Source organism: Canis lupus, chromosome X, assembly GCF_011100685.1.
Source record: "Canis lupus familiaris isolate Mischka breed German Shepherd chromosome X, alternate assembly UU_Cfam_GSD_1.0, whole genome shotgun sequence".
NCBI lineage: Eukaryota > Metazoa > Chordata > Mammalia > Carnivora > Canidae > Canis > Canis lupus.
The window spans coordinates 10,250,813-10,270,103 of record NC_049260.1 but is presented as its reverse complement, the minus strand read 5'-3'; the positions used below and the strand labels follow the sequence as shown (position 1 = coordinate 10,270,103).

Below are 19,291 nucleotides of genomic sequence, written 5' to 3'. Positions count from 1 at the left end.
TCCCCATCCTCCTCTTCCAGCCTTCCTATTCCCTGAGACACAAAGGTATTGAAGTGAGGCCCATTAATAACCCTACAATGGCGTCTAAGTGTTCAGGGGAAAGGAAGAGTCGCAGATCTCTCGCTTTCAGCCAAAGGCCAGAGATGACCAAGCTTAGTGAGGAACGTATGTCGAGAGCCCAGACAGGCCGAAAGCTAGGCCTCTTGTGCCAAACAGCCAGGTAGTGAATGCACAACTGGTAAGAAAGTGTAACAGCCTTATGGCTGACATGGAGACTGTTGTGCTCTGGGCAGAAGATCAAAGCAGCTAGAACATTCCTTTAAGTCCAAGCCTACTCCAGAGCAAGGCCCTACCTCTCTTTAATGGTATGAAGGCCGAGAGAGGTGAGGAAGCTGCCAAGCAAGAGATGGAAGCTCACAAGATTGGTTTGTGAGGTTTGAGGAATGAACCAGATTCTGTAACCTCAAAGTGCAAGGGGAAGCAGCAAGTGACCCAGAAGAAGATCTAGCTCAGGTGACTACTGAGGGTGGCTACGCTGGACAGATTTTCCATGTAGATGAAACACTTGTATGTTGGAAGGAGAGGGCATCTAGGACTTTCATAGCTGGAGAGGAGAAGTCGATGCCTGGCTTCAAAGTTCCAGAGGACAGGCTGACTCTCTTATGAGTAGCTGGTGACTAAAAGGCTATTGATTGCTAAAGCAGCAGCTGCACCGGAGAGGATGGAGTCCAAATTCTGAAAGAAGTTCTGTGGGTAAAATGCTGTCGAACCAGCAGTGTGCATGCTACAGAGAAATCCTGAGCGAAAGGAAGAGTCATTTGATACAGCAAACTTCACTGTTGTCTTAAGAAATTGCCACAGCCCCCAGCGCCCTGATCAGACCGCAGCCAGCATCAAGCAAAGACCCTCAAGACCATCAAGACGACTGACTCACTGAAAGCTCAGAAGAGGGTTAGCATTTGTTAGCAACAAAGTATATTTTCTGGAAGGTCTGTCTGCACCATGTCCTTTTCAGGCCTGCTGCTGTTGCACACTTAATAGACTATGGTATAAATATAACTTTTCCGTGCACTGGGAAACCAGAAAATTAACGTGACTCACCTTACTGTGATGGTCTGGAACCAAACTGCAGTATCTTAGAGGAATCACTGTACATGCAAGGGGATCATTGAACAGACCTGCCTTGGAACATGGTAGGAATTAGGGGGGGGTGACAGGGAGGTCTGATGACAGCTGGGGGAAACATGCTGAGGACAAAAAGGTATGGGAGGTGCAGAAGCTCCATGAGCTCTGCCCCCAAGGACAGCAAAACTGCCCTGGGTTCACGAGCAGGCCTGGTGCTCAGGGCCCCTTTATGGGACGCTGCTGCGGGGTTTGGGGGGGGTCACTAAGGAAGCTACTCTGAATGCCTAAGGCCCCCCCAGACAGGCACAGGGGGTGCTCTCCACTGCCCAGCCCCCCACCCCGCGCCTGCCCTTTGGAGCCCTGACAACCGTTGGAAGGCAATTTCTTTGTGGCATTATTAAAGAGAAAGTATTCTTTTGAAGGGTGGGTGAGAAAAAAAAGCTTACTCTGGAGTTGCCTGTCCATAAGCACGGGGGCAACAGGAGCCAGCCTGAAACTGCTGAAATCTGCTGCTTTGAATATCTTTAGAAATGCAAATGCTTCTGAAAGTATAAATGCCCTTGAACTAAAAGAAGTGAGTGACTTCTGCTGTTTGGGGGGGGGGGGGGGACCAGCAGGCGGTGGTAGCCTGTGTGAGCCTGTCCCCACCCTCCCACCCTCCCACCCCCTGCCCCATGGCAGACCTGCTAATCCTCCAGCTAGTTCCTGCAGTATGGAAAGTTAGAGTTTTCAGGTCCTCAGCACTGCCTGGGAAAAAAAAAAAGCCAAATTAGAATTCCAAGGCATCGCCCACAAGCTCTGTGGGTGCACGTTCTGAAAATACGAATACCATGACATGACGTTTTTGGAACAGCCTTGCAAAGTTCTCTGAAAACTGGTAGTCAAGGCAGGTTAGGAAGTAAAGCTGAGCACTAGGCGTATGTTCTCGCTGAAAGTGGCCGTGGCCACATGTCGAGGAGCACGAGGAAGAGCCGCTATGCGTGCAGAGCTGCTCTAGAGGAAAAAATTAGAGGGAGATGGGAATTTTATCTTACGCTGTGTGTGATGCTTGCATTCAGGGCTATTTTAAATTGTTGATAAAGGTTCAAACATCTGATGCTTTTAGTGATTTCACTGGATCATGAAGTCCTTTTGAGAATGGGCTTCTCGTAGCTCTTGTTGCCATGCTCCCCGTACGTTGTGTAAAATAAAGGCAAGTTTTGAGAAACTGAGATGAGGTTAAAATTCAGTGGCCTGGGAAAGCGTCCTGGCACTCTAGCAAGGTAAGCAGCCATCGCTTGTTGGCTCTGCAGCCTTGGACAAGGGAGATCACCTCTCAGGGTCTTGTGTCCTTGTTAGCTTAAAAGAGGGACCTGAAAAGTCTCGGAAGCGGCTTCGGGTGGGAACATTCTCCATCGTCTAGCTGTGGACAGCATGAGCCCCCTGCCCCAGCCCACACTTCCCTCTCCTTTGTCCCTTTGCCTGTCACTCCAGTGGCCCAGGCGGTGCCGAATGCATCCCACGGGCCCAGTATCCGGCTAGGGCTGCCACGAGCACTCCTCCCCAGGGGATGCACCTGCCCCCCCTCAGTGATGTTCCTTTCTTCCTTTCTCCTTCTCATTTTCCACTCAGTTCGTGTTCCTCACCTATGTGCTGGGAGTGGCCTGGTTGGGCGTGTTCGGTTTCTCTGCGGTACCCGTGTTCATGTTCTACAACATATGGTCAACTTGTGAAGTCATCAAGTCCCCCCAGACCAACGGCACAGCTGGTGTGGAGCAGATCTGCGTGGATATCCGGCAGTACGGTATGGTCTCCCTGTACTCGCCCGACGGACTCCTGTCCTCTAGCGTCGTGGATAGGTTTCACACACTCTTTTGGAATAGTACATACTTACAATGTTGGCTGTTTTCTGGAGGGAAACATCACTTAGGCTCTTAGTTGTCATAGAAATTTTTGTTGTAGGTTCAAGTTAAGTATGCAGTAAATGAGACTTTTTGAACTCCGTTATAAAGAAGTTGTGCCTTCTAATCAGACTTCTGGACATCAAAGGATTACAGACTTTTTTTCAATTTCTTTTCAGTTTGATACCACTCAACTTTTTATCCAAAATATGGTATATGCATAGTAGTCCAATTAATTTCCATGTCCCACTCTTCAAATTCGGTCTTTAAAAATGACCAACTGCTTAAACTTCATCTATACTGGAAAACACAACAAAATCCAGACATCTTTTAAAGTCATCAGACTGAATTCTATAAAAGCCAAGTGTTGGAAACCCCTTTAAACCTATTTTCTAATGAATGAGATACTCGCAGCAGGCAGCTAAGGTTGCTTCATTTGGACAAGTCACAGAGGGGGCCATTGCTCCTGCTGTCAATTAAATCGAAGGCAGCCTCCTAAGTAAGAAGTTTAATTAGTGCTTCTAGCCAAGATGCTAGGGAGTCCTGTTCCTGGCAAAAACAGCGAGGCGGGGAAAAAGAACTTTTCATTAAAATGGAAGACAAGATTTCTGGAGAGAGAGGACTATTTCATTTGTGCTTCTTGTTTTTCCCATGGGGCTTGGCTTCAGCATCTTCTCTTACAACATAATGAGAAACTTGCCCAGAACTGCCCTGTGGAGTACTGTTTTCTCATAAAGACCAAGGTTCAGCCACATTGGTCTTTCTGATGGTTTGAAAACAGAGTGTAAAGATGACTTTTAAAGTATTTGTAAATAAATCTCTAGATGTATACCATTTCCTTAAAGTATTTTCACTAAAAACTTCTGGCCATCAGTGGTCCTATTTTTAAGTCTTCTATATTGGAAATCACTGGTTTCACTGACAGTGTGGGGACTTGTCATTTCCCATTCTCCTAAAGCATGAAGACTTCCTCTTCGCCCCTGGCAAGGATGGAAAGGATAAGGAACTTCTTAAAGAAACCCTCCTAGGAGAAGAGTAGCTTGAGCTGTGTTTAATATTTAAAAGCACACACCTCCCAAGTGGCAGCACAAAGAACAGCAACCTAGTGGGCCATGGCATGACAGAGAGGAATCCGGGTTCTGGTGGGAGACACAGGGTAGAAGAATGGAATCCACAGGGTTTCCCTTTTTTTGAATTTCCAATTGGATTTTCAATCCCAAAGTGTTTCCAATACAACTGTAAAATACAATGAAAATGAATAGAAGTCATATAAAATCCAAATTATATAATTAAGGACCTTGAAACTTTGGGTATAGACTCTCAATTTCAGGACTTTCATAGGAAGTTCATGGACCGGGAAGTGCTTTATGGGGTCGGTTGTCCTACAACTGTTTAACTATAGTTCATAAATTCATAGTAGGGAAAACCACTTTGAAAATCAACGTTTGCAAATATAAGGTCAACTAAACAAAACAACCTGATTTGTTTTCCCTACAAATTCTAAGTCTACTAGTCCAACTATGGACTAGTTGACTTTGTTCTTGTCCTGCTGTCCAAGGAGGACTTCTTATTGATTCTAAAAACCCTGGTCCACAGAGGGCAGACCTGTCAAGTGCTGATGAAGAACAACAACAGCATGTGTGATTACAGTGTAACTGAAACCCTAAGTGTGAGGCCTACTGGGAACATGGGGCCCTGCAGTGTATATGAACTAATAACTAACATTCTATTGGGATTTACTCTACAGGTATCATTCCTTGGAATGCTTTCCCAGGGAAAATATGTGGCTCTGCCCTCGAGAACATCTGCAACACCAATGAGGTAAACCCTTCTGTCAGGGCCTGGACATGGTCACTTGGCAAAGCAGGCTGAGGAAAGGGCTCTCCCGGGTAGAAAGAGCAGGAGATGGTGCAAATGCTAGTAAGGAAAGCTCTTTAAGATCAAACGGTCTGTAGTCACCAGTATTCACCCATTTTTGACTTAGAAAATGTCCTTTTCACATGGTCTACCTCGTTCAGGAAGGATCCTGAGGACTCAGAGAGTTTTCTCTTTGGGCAGTAATTTGGAGTGATCCTAATCCTGTACATCTGAAAATATGTGTAGATTCTTCTCTATCACCTTCACATAGTGGGACATTTATCACAGAACAAATGCAAACTAATTTACATCGAAAAGATCCCCCTTGAATTTGTATATAAGCCCAATTTCTATAAATCTAGTCACAGTTGATCATTGTTTCACTATTTCTCATTCACTCTAACCCACTTTGGTTTAAAATCAGACCTTAGAATATCCTTTAGGCATCGGTTTATAACTGTTTATAAAAGAACATTCTTAGTGGGAGCTTACATATTTAAGAGAATCCTAGCATGCTTTTGGGAAGCAGTGAGTTACTGAAATGATGATCCCCTGCCTCTCGTTAGCCAGCTTGTATATCCATACTAGGGCCTGGCTCCAAGCAGGGGCTCCCAAAGGTGGCTGCCCAGTGCAGTCAGCCAGGAGAATTATACTCACAGCTGAGACCCAGCCCCCAGATACTCGGATTTAAGTGATCTAGGGTACAGCCTGGGCATCAGAAAGTTTTAGAAGCTCTTCCACCCAGTGGTGGCATTGTATAGCTGGGGAGTGCACCCAGGCATCCTGCCTGGTGGCAGCTCTTTAAAAAAAAGAAAACAGGTGGAGGCACTTTCCTTGCATATACAATGCTCACATCATGCCCTGTTCTTTCCTAGTTCTACATGTCCTATCACCTGTTCATTGTGGCCTGTGCCGGAGCTGGTGCCACCGTCATTGCCCTGGTGAGTAACGGCCCCAGGACTGGCCTCGTCAAGCTCCCCTCCCTCGAGGCTCTAATGCCAGATTTCCCTTCCAGCAGTACAACTCGGGGACGCAGCCTTGTTTACATCTCACCTGGGTAGACTTACCCCACATCTAGAGTGCAGGCAGTACTAGTTGCCTGTCCTGGCACAGATTAGAGGTAGTGGAATTTGGATCGTGTTGAAAGAAGAGAGGGTCACAGTAGCTGAGCTACCGGTTAATCAGGCTGGGCCCAGTGCATGGGTGCATATTTACCCCTGCCTTTTAGGACTTCAGTCCCGGAGAGATGTTCACGTGAGGCATTACCCATCTCTTTGCCAAGAAATCTTATTTTCCAACTGGAAATATGTATATATACACATACATACATAGACGGTTGATCTTGTTCTGTAAAGTCTCCTCAAATACTGAGCTACTGTTCCCAGGGGAAAACACGGGGTTCATTTTCTGCCAGGCCCTGGGTACAACATTTTTGTCAAACTGGTCAACACATAACTTTGTTTTATGTGTTTCCGTTGAAAGACATCCTATTTAGTATATACCGCTGCTTTATTATTAACAAACTCCTGGCCAGCGGCCCCAGGGGCCTTACCTGAATGAAGCTTGCGCAGCACCCCTAAGCCTTCTTGCTCTCTACAGACTTTCGAGAGCACTTCATTCAGCACTACGGTTGGGGAGCATGTAAAGAGCAAAATCACAAAAATGCAAAAACCCCAGAGCACCAACTAGACTGCAGCAAGGATGCCCGTTTACAGGCTGAAACGGGAAAGCAGAGTGTGTTGCCTTGGCCGACCACAGCCGGGAGCCTAAACCTTTTCAGTCCTCTGAGTGCCCACCAGTGACCGTGACCGTGCCACAAGCAGGCATGGCAGCACGTAGGGAAGTGGGCACATAGGGAGGCTGCAGATACTGAGGCTCAGCTGTACGCAGCCCCAGGTTTGGTATGTGTGTCTATGCATGTACAGCTGGAAGCAGGCGGGCTCAGTTTATGATTTCAAGACATCCACAATCCGTAGACCATGAGGGAAAGGGCAGATGCCCTTGGAAAGAGAGTCGTTCCTTTCTAGCCCCTGCAAGGAATGGCATGTCTCACCGCAGTGGCCACCTATTCTCTTGCTGAGGGATGGGCAGGAAGGGGACTCACTGCTGCCGAGGCGGCGGTTTGGGGGAAGACCAGGGGACACAGGGCCTCGAGGTTCGTGGCACAGGCTACTGACCCAGCTCTCTCCTTCTTTCAACACCTCCAAGTCTTCTTAAGAAGCAGACTGAGGGCAGAGGCTAGGAGTGGCAGTGTGTGTGTGTGTGTGTGTGTGTGTGTGTGTGTGTGAAGTGCGGAGCTTGTGTGCCATGGACGAAGCCCTTCTGTGTGATTATAAATGGGAGAGAAGCACTGCCCTGGGCCCTGAGCAGGCTCCAGCCCTCACTGCCTGTATCTTACTGTCCTGTTTTGTTCTCTTCCACCAGCTGATCTACATGATGGCTACTACCTATAACTATGCCGTTTTGAAGTTTAAGAGTCGGGAAGATTGCTGCACTAAATTCTAAATTGCTTAAGGCCAACCAGGAGCTTTAGAGAGCTCTACTCGGTAGCCCGAAATCTCACTGACACCCCAGACTAAAGCTGAGTCTAGGTTGCTGCAGTTTTGTGACAGTAATTTGTAAATAGCTTTAGTCCACTCATTTTGCTTTGTAGATTAATAAGATGACTTACCCTGAGTGAATTACAAAATGATGAGTTCTGGCTATTTCCACGTTGTGAAAACGATTCAGTTATGTACTGACATTGGTGAGCATCCGTTAAAAAATAACTTTCTTGAACTTTGAGCGGTATCTCTAAATGAAGTGTTAAAACTTTGTAACACCTGCCTTGTCCGTTACTTTTGCTTGCTTGATAACCAATACCAGTGCTGGAGAGCAGATGGCAGAGAGATGTTTTCATCTGGATTTTGTTTTCTTAGACTCTGGAAAAAAAAAGGCAAACATATTTTAAATTTGACTAAAAATCGTTTTCGGATTACATGGCTCACTACCAAATAAATGCCCCTCCAAGTAGGCTGCTAGCTAGAGGACAATGTGAAGAAAAATAAAGGGCACCCAGTTGTTTTCTATGAGACCAGGACCTGAATGTGGGGCATGTGTTCTCTCAGCACAACACAGTCCCTCCTTTCAGAGCCACACCATCAGTAACCTTGCGTTGTCGCTTTTTGGTGCAGAGTCCCTGATTCCTCAGAGCCAGGTCTCCAACCGCACACGTCAGGTTTTAAGGGAAACGGAAATTGTGCCTGGATCTGAAAGTCTCAAATATGTTGAAAAGGAAATATGAGGAACTGGAGATGTAGATTTTGCAGGAAAGATGAGGAAAATAAGCAGGAAAGAAGTGTTGGTACATCAACTGTAAAGAAGAAGGATTTGTACATTTTCTGAAATGCACTAATGGCAGTTAGAGAACAAAAACTGGAGTTTCACTACTAAAAATGTGTTAACACAGACTGTGTGCTTTGCTTAGAGGTCTTGAAATTGTGGTCTTGACATTCACGTAATTTTGCCATGTTAAATACATGGTTTATATTCGTTACTCAAAATAAGTATTATTCACTTCTAGACCTTTGGGGAATTGATTTTTATCCACAGAGAGGAAAGATCTTTGCACCACACTGATTTTAAAAGAAGCACACAATGTGTTTCTGAACGTCTGCGTTAGTTAAAATTACTCCCAAAATGGTAAAAAACAAAAACAAAAAAACATCCTCTCCTATTTCATTTTTGCTTTTTCTTAACAATAACTTTGGCCATTTTTTTCAGTTCATTATGTTTGTATACTAACTTTTCTTCAGCCTTTTTACTCTTAAGCATACTAGTAGAGCATGCTTCCAGTATCTGATGGCTCTGACAGCAGAACGAGTATTAATACAGAATAACCCTCTCTCCCTTTTGACAGTAAAGACCGTCTAATCTGCCTAGCAGCTTGCTTTGCCTTCTGACATGCTCACTAGCCATCATGCTCACCCTTCTTTTCCAGATCCACTTCCTCATGATACTGTCTTCTAACTGGGCTTACTTAAAGGATGCAAGCAAAATGCAGGCTTACCAGGATATCAAAGCAAAGGAAGAACAGGAACTGCAAGATATCCAGTCTCGGTCAAAAGAACAACTCAATTCTTACACATAAATGTTTGCCAGAGTGTTACGGCCGACGAATTTACAGCTCTGACAACTCATCAGACAGCTGCTCTGCAGTACAGATGTGTACCCCACCAAACAAACAAATGTAGAAGTACAAACACTTCACTGTCTGTCTCAAGCTGCTGGGATGTATTTCTAGGAAAACATTCCAGTAGGTCAATCTTTTTCTTTAGAGCAGATATTGGAGGTTTCATGTTAGCCATTTTAAAAGGCAACACTTTGACAAAATGATTGTTGATCTTTCTGAAATTTGTGGCATGTTCACGTTTATTGGTAGAGCGATCCTACCAAGAGGGGCGATGGGAATATGGCATACTCCTTGAGAGGGACTGAGGATGTGCCAGCATCAAGGAATGTGACCATCAATTCACATATGCCATCCGTCCTCAAGTAAATTTACCTATATAGGGAATAAAATGGAATGGGGGGTGGGGGTTCCATTTCTGACAGCTGACATTTATTAAACTTTGGCTCAAAGATCATGTGATTCTTAACAATTGGCTTTTTAAAAAAATTAACTGACTTCTCTGTTCTTCAAGTCCAGGACACATTAGTCTCCTGATCCAATCAGAAATCTGTTTTTAAATAATGCTAAAAGGAGCTACTATAAATCTACTACACCTACCATTGAAGAAGCTGGATTCTGATTCATTGACAAGCTTTCCAAAATCAATTTTATAATAGATTTCCTTGAATAAAATGGCCCAGTTGTCATTCTTCTTCCTGGGAAATAAATGTCAGCTCTGCCTTAATAAGTATTTGTTTTAAATTTCTAAGAACTTATTTTACAACAGGAGACCCAAAATCCTTCATAGACTTTTGTTCCACAAATGTTTTTCTTAATTAAGAAGTGTTACCTTATTAAAATGACCACCATTCTAAACCATTTTTATGTGGTCTGAATAGCAAGTTTACAGTTTCGTACCAACTATCTAAAAACCTAATTTACAAATAGACCACAGACCTCCTCCTACTTTTATAGACTTGAATACTTAAGTAATTTAAATTAGAGTTGGTTGGTATTTATTTCATTTTTTAAATCTAAATCTTTCCTGGAATAATACAAGATCAATGTTCAGCAAAAAACACCTGCTTGAGTTTAAGCCATTTTCAAAAGAAACTTGCCTTCTAAATCATTGTGTTCCAGAACATTAAGTGATTATAGGTATTGGGTATTAGTGATGGTAAACTTTGTGTTGTTCTTTATGAAATGATACATATAACTGTTGGGTGCATCAGTGCTTTTTAAAAGGGGCTGCATAATATAGGGTTAACTATGTATATTCATGTTAAGAATTAACTTGTGGTTTGGCTGTTTCCTGGATTTTAAAACATATACATGTGCAGAAATGTATTAAAATGAAAGGAAGCATACCTTTATCAAGATGCTATTAAAATTGAACATCAAGTATAATATTTCATTTGGATTCTTTTTGTTGTTAATGCCTAAAAATGCCTATTTGGATCTTCACCTTTTTTTTTTTTTTTTTTAATTGGGAGAAGCTCTCTTCTGTGTAGAACAGTTGTTCCAGAATAGCTTGTTTTGTTTTCCTGTTGCATGACAGACTTAAATATTTTTTTCCAGCAGTGGAGGTGCTGTTAGAGTCCAGTGTTCTAGAAGAGGCAGTGTCTCAAGCCTAATTTTACTTTTCTAATTCTGGTAGCTATTACCAGGAATTTCTGAAAGTTTTGTTTAAGTAGTCTAATATTTTTTATGTAAAGAGCATTAAATTTTGCTATGTATAAATTTTTGTAACCTAACAGTGAATCAATATTTTCTATCAGTGCCAAGGGCTTCCTGTAGTTCTATTCAAGTGTTACAATAAATATTTGTAGATAATAGTCATTACTTGTGTATGCTTATTTTAAAGATCTATTTAGGTGGAAATAGTTGTGGATGTACTAAGAGTAATGCAATAAAAGTATAGCTTCACTCACTTGCCTTTTTACCATACATAAATACTATCTTTCTCTGTCTGCAGTATGGTGTCATTTTTAAATAGTATGCATTATCAAGACCTCACGTGTGGATGGAAATTGTGTTTATGAGAGAATGCTACTGACCTCTCTATAGTTCTGTGAAGCATAGAAATTTTCTGACTAGTGTCAACAAATGTGAAAACAAGTATACATATGGGATGAACACAACCCTTAAGTTTGGGGAAAGTAAAAACAAGGTTGCTTCTTCCTAGGGATCTGTGTACCACTGGCTCTTTTACAAACCCAAGGTATAAAAGATCTAGTTCTTTTAAAAAAAGGCTCTAGATCTAACCATTACTCTCTAAAGCAGCAGAGCTAAGTTTGTTACTTAGGATTTCATTTTAGCATCTGTTTAAACTACTTAAATTGGGGTGCCTGGGTGGCTCAGTGGGTTAACCATCTGCCTTCAGCTCGGATCATGATCCCAGGGTCCTGGGATTGAGCCCCACATTGGGCTTCCTGCTCAATGTGGAGTCTGCTTCTCCTTCTCCCTCTGCCTGCTACTCCCCCTGCTTGTGCACTCTCTCTGTCAAATGAATAAATAAAAATCTTAAAAAAAAATAAACTACTTAGCTGTTAGCACGATTATGCATTTGGATTTTCTTCATCTGACCTTTCTGAGTAAGGACCAGCTCTTGTTACTTACTGAGAACTTGCTGTTTCTAAAGGAGTTGCCACCTGGAGATTGTCACCCTTCTTCATGCTCGGCAGGAGAACAATCAGGAGCCCAATTAGTATGCTTTTTGTCACACTATTTAATACCTTCTGTTTTTGTATCATTTTATACAGTTTCTTAAGTTACATGAGTCACCTGAATAATACACTATGTAAATCATGGCCAGAAGCGATCACATGCAGTCTCTTAATTATTGACAGTAATCCTGCCACAAACTATGGAAACCTCTAGAAGGCAGAGTAGTGATTTTTCACTTGTCTTAGCTATGCCTTGTGAAGCGACTTTCAAATTGGTAAAGAGATGACAACTAAAAGTCCACAATAAAAAACTTGAAAAAAATCCTTTGGGGCGGGGGGAGGGGGGGGAGCCTGCTTCTCCCTCTGCCTGTGTCTCTGCCTCTCTCATGAATAAATAAATTTAAAAAAAATCCTTTCAGGGCTTTTTAATGCTATGATAGTCATACTACTGTAAGATTTAAAAGAGACAATCCCTTTGTTAGTATCTTCTACTAAGCCACGACCTCTTTCTCTAGCCAGCAGGGCTCATTTATTTTTAGATGTTTGTGCAAAATTTCAAAATGAGTGTTAGGATGAATGAGACTACGGAAAGTTTTGAAAAAAAAAAAAAAACAGAAAAACAAGTAGAATTGTCAGTTTGGCAAAGATCTTTTTTTTTTTTTTTTAAGATTTTATTTATCCATTCATGAGAGAGAGAGAGAGGCAGAGACACAGGCAGAGGGAGAAGCAGGTTCCATGCAAGGACCCGATGCAGGACTCGATCCCGGGATGTCCTGGATCACACCCCGGGCTGCAGGCGGCACCAAATCGCTGCGCCACCGGGGCTGCCCGATCATCATTTTTCTAATCTGTTCCCCAGCCTTCCTCACGGTTTGGATATTTGACCTTTACCCACCTGGGGAAGATGTGAACACAGATGTGTTCAGGTGGTCTTGTCCAGGTGGGAGTAGGCAGGGGCGTTCTCACCTCATACATGCAGACCCCTTCTAGAGGATGCAGCCATCTGAAAAGGTATAGAAGAATGTCTTGTCTTTAAATGAGATATGTCCTGATGTAGAATGTTAAGACTACTGCTTAGAATTTAAGTTGACTGGAAACTGAAGCTATCAAACCCAAAGCTACAAAATAAGTATGCAATGAGTTATTTAGACAAGGTCTTTGAAAATACAAGGTGGGAGAAACTGAGTCACATCAGAAAGTGTTAAGAAGTTACCTGAGGGTTCTGGTCCAGGATGGTGACATAGGAGGCCCCTGAACTCCCGAGAACACAGCAGGTGTGCCACTACACCTAGATTAGTATTTTCTGAAACAAATGCAAAAACTAGCTGAGCTACTCTTATACATTTGGCAATCAAAAAAATATACACACTGAAATGGGCAGGAAAAGCTGAGCCAAGCCCTCACCGTAAGCCCCACATCCTCAACACAATGCCACACAATCAGGTAGAAGCTGCTAACGCCAAGGTTCTCCCTGAAGAATAGAGCTTGGACCCCACATCTAGCACCTCAACTTTTAAGACTCTGAGAGATAGACCCCTAAAACACCCAACTCTTAAAGCCAATTAGAGCTTCTATCCATGAGACCAGACCCATAAGACGAACAAAGAAATGGTATTTACCAGCCTTAGATGACTAGCTCCTGATCTTTCCCTGGACAGGATCTGTTATATATTAAAAGTTGTTGCCTCCACATTTAGCACCCCTCTAGGGGCTGCCTGCTATTGCCACCAAAGACCAGGGAAGGCAGTGGGTGCCTCTTTCATCTATTTCCTTCTAGCCCACTCCAAAGCACCCGTATCTCCCTGGAGGGAGCTCATACACATTGTGTCTCAGTTTGAGTAGCTGCTATGCAAGGGACGTATCCCTGCAGTAGTACCTGGCTCTGACCGCCAATGGTGCTTGCATTCAGGAGTTCTACGGGACTGCAGGAAAAAAAAAAAAAGGCAGTTTTTAATGGGTGCAAGAGCAACACCACCCCCTCACCCACCCCCACGGCTAAATACCTAGGCCAAGTGCAGAGGAACTGAGAAAAACATCCATCTCACAGTTTATCCGAAAAAGAGACCTAACTTACATACTTTCCCAGCCTCTCTCTGACAGTCTGCCTTCTAATCAAACTGCATCTATGTGCTGTGATCTTACCCAGTGGAACACTAAGCAGTCTTGACAAACATTCAACTAGTGGGAAGCGCCAAGAACAAAAAAGTCATCTTAGACAATCACAAAAATTTAAGAAGCAACCAAGAGCTTGGGCCAGAAGGAGGTTCACCTATACAAACCACTCTAGAGACTATTATGAGCAATTATACTCCAACACACTGGACAGCCTAGCAAAAATGGATTTATTGCCACAAACCTACAACCTACCAAAGAGATCAGGGCACCTGGGTGGCTCAGTTAAGCATCTGCCTTCAGCTCAGGTCATGATCCTGGGGATCAAGCCCCCATGTCAGGCTCCCTGCTGAGCAGGGAGCCTGCTTCTCCTGCTCCCTCTGCCTGCCACTCCCCCTGCTTGTACTTGCTCTGTCAAATAAAATCTTAGAATAAAAAAAAAAAAGGTGAAACCCAAGCATACCACTACTGAAAATCATCAAAACACAAAGGAAGAGAACAAGATAAAGAAACAAAGGAATTGTAAGACAATCAGAAACAACCACATGGTGATAGTAATTTTGTACCTATCAATAATTACTTTAAATGGACTCAATTCCCCAAATCAAAAGACACAGTGGCTAAATGGTTAAAAAAAAAAAAACCAAGATCCATAAATATGCTGCCTACAAAACACTCACTTTAGCTTTAAGGACACACCAGGCTGAAAGTGGAGGGATAGAAAAAGATATTAAATGCATATAGCCAAAAACAAAGTAAGGGTAGCTATATATACATCAGACAAAATAGTCTTTAAGCCAAAAACTGTAACAAGAGACAAGTTCATCATATGACAATAAAAATAAATTCATCAAAAAATGGAGCATTGTAAATATTGAGGCACCCAACATCAGAGCACATAAACATATAAAGCGAATATTAACAGACCTCAAGAGAGAATTCAACAGCAATACAATCACAACGGGGGATTTTATACCCCATTTTCAACAATGGAGATCATCCAGACAGAAAATCAATAAAGACACACTGGACTTCAACAACACATTGGACCAGATGGACTGAACCAACATTTACAGAACATTCCATCTGTTAACCTTAAAAATAAAACAGCCAGTGATTTTACCAGCAAAATGAGTTTATTCAGGAATAGCAGAGGAATCACAATTTGAGCCCTGCAATTTCTAGCAAACCACAGGCAGAGTCTGGAGAACAAAAGAGAGGAACACTACAGAGGAAAAAGGAGGAAGAAAGAAGGGACTGCTTTGAGCAAAAGTCTCCTGGAGGCAAGCCAGTGTTCAGGGTGGTGATGGGTTTCTCACTGGCTAGGCAATTGCTGGGCAAGGAGAAAACCTTCCTCCTGTTAAGGCAGTAAAGTGAACTTCTTCCTGCCTGGGAAGATGAAACAAGCTGTGATAGAAAGTTCATATGTGTGAGAGCTTCCCCTCCAGGGCTTTCTGACTCCATTCTAAATCCAGTTTCCCTTTACTTTCACATTTCTCTCTTTTGATCAAGATCTTTCTCCAAAGCATAACTGATCAAGAGTTGAGTTCTCTGTATTTACTGTCTTTGTCCCTTGGTGCCGTGAAAGACCTTTCCCAGTTATCACATCCCATGTCAAAGGGAAAGTACATAGCAGTTCCAAACCATTTATGACCCCATTTGGGTAACAAGAAAGGAGGGAGAACTCTCAGGCATTTCCCATCCAAAGTCTGTATCTTGTTAAGGTTGTACACATGAGATCAGTTTGAAGGACTGAGCCAGCATCATCTTATTGGGGTACATCATTTCTACAAAGGTTGGACAGGCCATAGGTACAAAACTTAAAATTATAGAGTAAAAAGTAGCCATGACAGGTGCCTGGGTGGCTTAGTCGGTTAAGTGTCCGACTCTTGATTTTGGCTCAGGTCAAGATCTTGGGGTCGTGAGATCAAGCTCCGCATTGGGCTCCATGCCCAGCACAGAGTCTGCTTGAGATTCTCTCCCTCTCCCCCTTTGTCCCTCCCCGTCCTCACTTGCTCTCTAAATAAATAAAAATCTTAAAAAAAAAAAAAAAGCACACAACAATTCCAATTTGTATTATGGTTCGGAGCTATGACCCTAGGCTTGAAGGTAGCCAACTGAACAGATCAAAGGACCGTGGAGAATCATGTAAAATTTGTTGCAACCAGTGTGCCTGCTCCCTGACTTTCTATAATTGGGTTTCTACCTATCCAGAGGTATTTACCCATGAGCAACAGGGAGTATTTGCTATTGCACAAACACCTCCTATCTTGATACCTATCAAGTAGGTAATAAAGGGCTAGGTGACTGTCCCAAACTACTTCAGCCAATGAGTCAAGTGATGACTATTGGGACGGCTGCTGCTTTGGCTGGCAGAGCAGACTAGCTCTCCCAATGGAAGCCTACCTGTAGTCACGTCTACTATAGACAAAAATGAAACCAAGTGGAGTACAGAAGTCTCCAGCTAAGGTCTGCTTATTGATAGATCCATTAACAGGAATTCCCTGATTGACCTTTTCTAGCCAGGAATCAGAGGAATTGGCATGACATTCTGTGAGGTACCATCCCATCCTGAAAGGGTCTTTTCCAAAAGCCTTGCAAAAAGGAATTAGGCCCATTTGTATCTCCCTTGCAGGGGAATGAATATTTAGATAGGGAAAAGAGTGCGCAAATGTCATATAATTGGCAAAGGTGCAAATGTTGGGATGAACTAGTACAGTTATAGTTGGAGACTTTGAAGCGAGGTATGAGAACACCTAGCTATAAATAGCCGAATCTGATAGTAACACCCATAGACCTGCAGGTATAATCAACAGTGGCATTTGGGACTAAGACAACTGGTGACACATAAGACCAAGGGATCTCCAACATCACGAACCTAACAGTTTCTGGACAGATTTGAAAGTAAGCTTTCCCCTTTTGGCAACAGACCGGGAAATATGGATCAGAACGCTGTCCTCCCAGACAAGAGTGAAAAAAAAAGTTAAGATGCAATAGCAAGAAAAAGGCACAGGCCTGGTCTGGTCCCTGTGGGAAAGCCTTCCCCTTTAATTTCATCTGTTCGATTTCTAAGAATCTTTACTTTCAGGTCACCAGATGGTGTTTGTCCAGTGATGGTTTGGCATGTTCTTAGATGTGATACATGGATCCAAGAGTATATTCCTTGAAGTTTGGCAGCACAAAAACTGGTTAACAGTCCCTGATAGGGCCTCTCCATGGGGTTGAAGAGTCTTTCTGGAGATACCGTTACCAATGACAAAAATCTCTGGTCTGTGGATGCACACCAAAGTGTGATTATTCCCTATGGATTTGATTGGGCTGAAGTAGATCCCTTTTTACCAGCTATGGATGAAAGGAAGCGGGGGCTAGGTGTATTGGACATCCTGATACAAAAAGAACAGATTCTCACTGAACTTATCCAAATATATTGTCATGAAAAAGAAGACTATTTAGTAAGAGTTTCAGAATTCTGGAGGGATCAAGTAAAGAAAAATAGATAAATGCTTCAATCATTGGTACCAAATTGTCTTAAATTATAGATAGCTTAAAAGGAGAAGGGGGAGAAAGGGGAAAAGGTGGGAGGGTCCTCTAAATCCGGAAAACAAAGCATTACAGCAATCAGTTTTCCATTAGTTTTAGAAATCCTTACCCAGTTCAGTGTTATGATCTTAAAGTAATCGAAAACCTGTATTCTAGAGCACCTGTCAAATTCCTTTTTCAAGAATCTCTCTGAAGATGAAACATTTCTTTAGAAACATTTGTTGTAAAAGCATCAGAGTAAAACAATAACTGTAAATGACAAAAGACTTAAAGATGGCACAGTTAAAGATCTGGCAAGAGTTCCACATACACATATCAAAAAAACAAACAGTGAAGCAATTGACAAGTAAATTTGGTTCATTTTATGACATACATTTATTTTTATTTTGCATACTAATTATTAATGCATTTGACAAATTAGTTACTATTTTTAAATTCAATTAATTAACATATAGTGTATTATTAGTTTTGGAGGTAGAGGTCAGTGCTTCATCAGTTGCATATAATACCTAGTGCTCATTACATCATGTGCCCTCCTTAATGCCCATCACCCAGTTACCCCATCCCCACTTCTCCTCCCCTCCAGCAACCCTCAGTTTGTTTCCTGTGGTTAAGAGCCTCATGGTTTGTCTCCCTCTCTGATTAAATCTTGTTTTATTTTTCCCTCCCTTCCCCTATGATCCTGTTTTCTTATATTCTACAGATGAGTGAGATTGTATGATAATTTTCTTTCTCTGATTGACTCATTTCACTTAGCATAATACCCTCTAGTTCCATCCACGTTGTTGCAAATGGCAAGATTTCATTTTTGATGGCTGAGTAATGGTGTGTGTGTGTGTGTGTGTGTGTGTGTGTGTGTGTATAACCACATTTTCTTTATCTGTGACATACATTTTAAAATTATGACTGATAAGACTACCAGGACATATCAAAATTTTAAACATTTTAGAACATGCATATTAGCACACACCTATACAAACACAAAATAAAGAAGACTTAGTATTCCTTATTGGACAATGCATCCCATGTAATTTAATATACCAAATAAGCCTAATTAGTGTAACATCTCTGCTTTTATAAAGAGACAAAGTTTTGAGATGTTCCAGGGACACACTAAAATTCTTACCATGAGTTTGGGGTCAAAAAATCTCATTAAAATTTTTAATTTTGAGAAGTCTGTCAAGAATATCAAAAGATTTGGACAGTTGGGAAACAGGGTCACAGAAAATTACAAAATAATACTTAATTATCTACTTACCCAAATTGACAAAAAGATTCCAAGTACAAATATAGATTGCACAGCTGCAAAAGCTGTAACTCTTTTTGAATGGAGAACACTCAGCTTTTCTAAGTAATCAAAGATCCGAAACACAGAGGGTGATGAGTACTAAGGAGAGCACTTATTATGGTGAGTACTGCGTACGAATATATTAAGTGATGAATCACTGAATTCTACTCCTGAAACCAATATCACACTATATATGTTAACTAACTAGAATTTTTAAAAAATTTTGGAAGAAAAAGAATGTCAAAAAATAATAAAAGTCACGACACACACACACACACACACACACACACACAGATAGAACATAGAATCTTGGGCACCTGGGTGGCTCAATGGTTGAGCTTCTGCCTTTGGCTCAGGTCATGATCCCAGGGTCGTGGAATCAAGTCCTGCATCGGGCTTCCCCCGGCAGCCTGCTTCTCCCTCTATGTCTCTGCTTCTCTGTGTGTCTTTCATGAATAAATAAACTCTTTTTTTTTTTCAATTTTTATTTATTTATGATAGTCACAGAGAGAGAGAGAGAGAGAGGCAGAGACACAGGCAGAGGGAGAAGCAGGCTCCATGCACCGGGAGCCCGACGTGGGATTCGATCCCGGGTCTCCAGGATCGCGCCCTGGGCCAAAGGCAGGCGCCAAACCGCTGCGCCACCCAGGGATCCCGAATAAATAAACTCTTT

The 19,291-nt window shown here is 42.4% G+C and overlaps 1 protein-coding gene across 6 annotated transcripts in view; it reads left to right on the top strand.

Annotated features, from left to right (window-relative positions):
- GPM6B (glycoprotein M6B) overlaps window positions 1-10,965 on the top strand; it is a 160,096-nt gene extending 149,131 nt beyond the window's left edge. For 4 of the 6 annotated variants that reach the window (XM_038586848.1, XM_038586845.1, XM_038586843.1 and 1 more), the window contains 4 exons: window positions 2,737-2,908; window positions 4,753-4,826; window positions 5,738-5,803; window positions 8,842-10,965. In XM_038586848.1, the coding sequence (XP_038442776.1) occupies window positions 2,737-2,908; window positions 4,753-4,826; window positions 5,738-5,803; window positions 8,842-8,991 (462 nt within the window). In that variant the 3' untranslated portion in view covers window positions 8,992-10,965. Of the gene's footprint in view, window positions 1-2,736; window positions 2,909-4,752; window positions 4,827-5,737; window positions 5,804-7,286 lie in introns of all 6 variants that reach the window. The other 2 variants (XR_005386137.1, XM_038586846.1) reach the window with 2 other exon arrangements.
- Window positions 10,966-19,291: the final 8,326 nt, after the last annotated feature.